This window comes from Solanum dulcamara, chromosome 3 (assembly GCF_947179165.1).
Source record: "Solanum dulcamara chromosome 3, daSolDulc1.2, whole genome shotgun sequence".
Classification (NCBI taxonomy): Eukaryota; Viridiplantae; Streptophyta; class Magnoliopsida; order Solanales; family Solanaceae; genus Solanum; species Solanum dulcamara.
The window spans coordinates 67,559,350-67,561,885 of NC_077239.1; the positions used below are offsets into that span (position 1 = coordinate 67,559,350).

Sequence of the window (2,536 nt, forward strand, 5' to 3'; positions counted from 1 at the left end):
GGTGGGGGAGAGGGGGAGGGTTTGGGTAGGGGGTGGGGGGGGGGCAAAAAAACATTCTTTTTGAAAAAATTTGAATCATTTTTTAAAAAATTCGGGGTGGGCGTGGGGGTGGGGGTAGGGAGTCTGGGTGATTGGGTGGTTAGCACAAAAAATATTTTTTTATGGCGGGGTGGGGTAGGGGATCTAATAGGGGTAGGGTGGAGAGAGGGTTGAAAATTTTATTATTTTTATTGAAATTAATTTATTTTTTTTTAAAATGTGGTAGTGGTGGTAGGGGTGGTAGGGGGTCAGATTGGGGAGTGGGCGGGAGGGGGTTGGGGTGGGCAATTTTTTTAATTTTTTTTAAAAAAATATTGGGGCGATGAAAATAGGGGAGTGGGCGAAAAATTTGATTGGTGGATGGGTGAATGGTTGAGGGGTAGGGGTGGGGATTACGGGGTAGAAGAAAAATTAAATTTTGTTATTGTATGAAAAATTAATTGTTTAAAAAATAATAATTTAGGGGTGGATGAGGTTTGTAGGGTTTAGAGCAGCAATTTTGCTTTGATTTAATATTTTTTTGGCTTTAGGAGATTAAAGTGGGTTAAATGGTTTTTATTCAAATCATATTTGACCAAATCTATATTTACCATATTTTATAACGATGGAATGTAATCCAATTCATTTTGGCTCAATCCATCCAAATTCAATACAATCCAACCATTTGCTAGTATATATAAAAATAAACTAGATTAATTAATAGGGAACAAATCTTATTCAATGCTGACAAAAATTACAAAAGAGAGAAATTCCATACTACTAACGATGAATCAACATATTCTCTTGACGCAGCATGTCTGCACGGAATTTAGTTATAAATTCCTCTGCTCTTTCATTAATGCAATGCAACTGTGGAGATGCCAATGTCAATGATTCCCACATCTCATCATTTGTGATACTACTACTGCTTTCCCCTTCATGGATTATCTCATCTTGCTCTGTTTCCATTATACAAACTTGTTTATTGTTTGTTGTGATCATATTAGTTTGGGCAAAGTTATCCTTCTCTACGGATATATTGTCGATGAAAAGCTGATCAATATATACCGGTGCTGATTTCTTGTGGTATTTAAGAGTAGATCTAGATTTTGACTTGTGTTTGAACTTGTTGTTTGAACGCTTAGTTTTGAACTGAACTCGAAAGACACAGGAGGGGGCTAGTTTCTTGATGAATAAAGGATTTGGATTCTTGGATTTCTTAATGACTTTGGATCTATTGAGTACTTTGTGGAAATTGATTTGTAATTTGGTGGAAAAGAACTTCCACATTTTTCGAGTTGGTAGGAGTACTCTACGCAAGTTCAAGCAAGACATGGTGTTTGAATTTGAAAAGCACATAAATTCAGTTATGAGGAAGGGGAGAAATATAACAAAGGATGAGATATATAAATAGTAGTAGTAGTAGTAATAGTTAATTGGTGCAATAATATATATTCACTGGCTTAAATTTTACGCTATAGTTTGATTTCGGATGATGAGGACGAAAAGTAGGTAGTTTCAGGAATGCGTTACTTTTCCGCAGACTTGCTCCAACTTACATGTTCATTTTGTTTTATTTTTCTACTATATAATAGTTTTACTACATATTCCAGTTTGATGCTCCACGCTGTAAAGCCATCTTCTTATTCTTTTCTTTGCGGGTAAGATTAGAGTCGGATCTAGAATATAAAATCAGCCATATACTCACTGCACTCAATATATTTTTGTGGAAACGGGTGCCTAGTCACTATGGCTATCTCACATGTGCACATATATTAGTCTAGTAGACTGTGGCAGAGGCATAAATTTTCACTTGGGAAATTTCAAAAATAAATATTCCTTTTATGTATTCAACAATTTTTTATCGTACGCATGATCTTTTACTTATATAGAAAATATAATAGTGTGATAGATCACTTTGAAATTGCTATTGTTAAGTCTAAATTATTGCCCCAAAAGTTGGGAGTTTTAATTTGGACTTGTGACAAAGTGCTGAGTGAGAGGAATTCGGTAATGATTCAAACCGTGTGTGGATATAGGGGATTCGTATTTCATTTCAATTTTCCAACTTTCCAACTTTCCTAGATTCATCCGTTTCTATACCTTCTATATGTATACTTTTTATTCCTCTCTTCCCTACACCATCTATAATCTATCTTTTTGTGCTTTGCCTTTATCCGGGTAGCAACTAGCAAGATTCTTGGTTGCTAAGAGATCAAGTTGAATCAATGTCAGCGGGCATAAGATACTTGCGCTTTGTTTGGATGGTGGTTATATATTATTTCATAATGTATTGTATTGTGTTGTACTGTATCATACTGTATAATTTTAATGAATACAATATTTGGATAGATTGTATCGTTCTTTGTTATTACATAATATCACACATCCATGATTTGAATGATTAACTTACAAAAAAAATAAGATACAGGCTATATACTATGAAAAGGTAGGGTAAAAATGAAATATAATTATTAAATAATAAATAAAGATAAAATTAGAAGAAAATATTAAGGTA

General features: G+C 34.1%; 1 protein-coding gene across 1 annotated transcript; it reads right to left on the reverse strand.

Moving 5' to 3' along the window:
* Positions 1 to 684: 684 nt before the first annotated feature.
* LOC129881703 (uncharacterized) lies at positions 685 to 1,535 on the reverse strand. The gene has a single exon (XM_055955821.1). The coding sequence runs from the start codon at positions 1,375 to 1,377 to the stop codon at positions 799 to 801; it is 579 nt and encodes a 192-aa protein (XP_055811796.1). The 5' UTR covers positions 1,378 to 1,535; the 3' UTR covers positions 685 to 798.
* Positions 1,536 to 2,536: the final 1,001 nt, after the last annotated feature.

What these genes read in the sequence shown, in the direction of transcription:
- LOC129881703 (XM_055955821.1), bottom strand. Translation starts at nt 1,377, where the DNA reads ATGTGCTTTTCAAATTCAAACACCATGTCTTGCTTGAACTTGCGTAGA.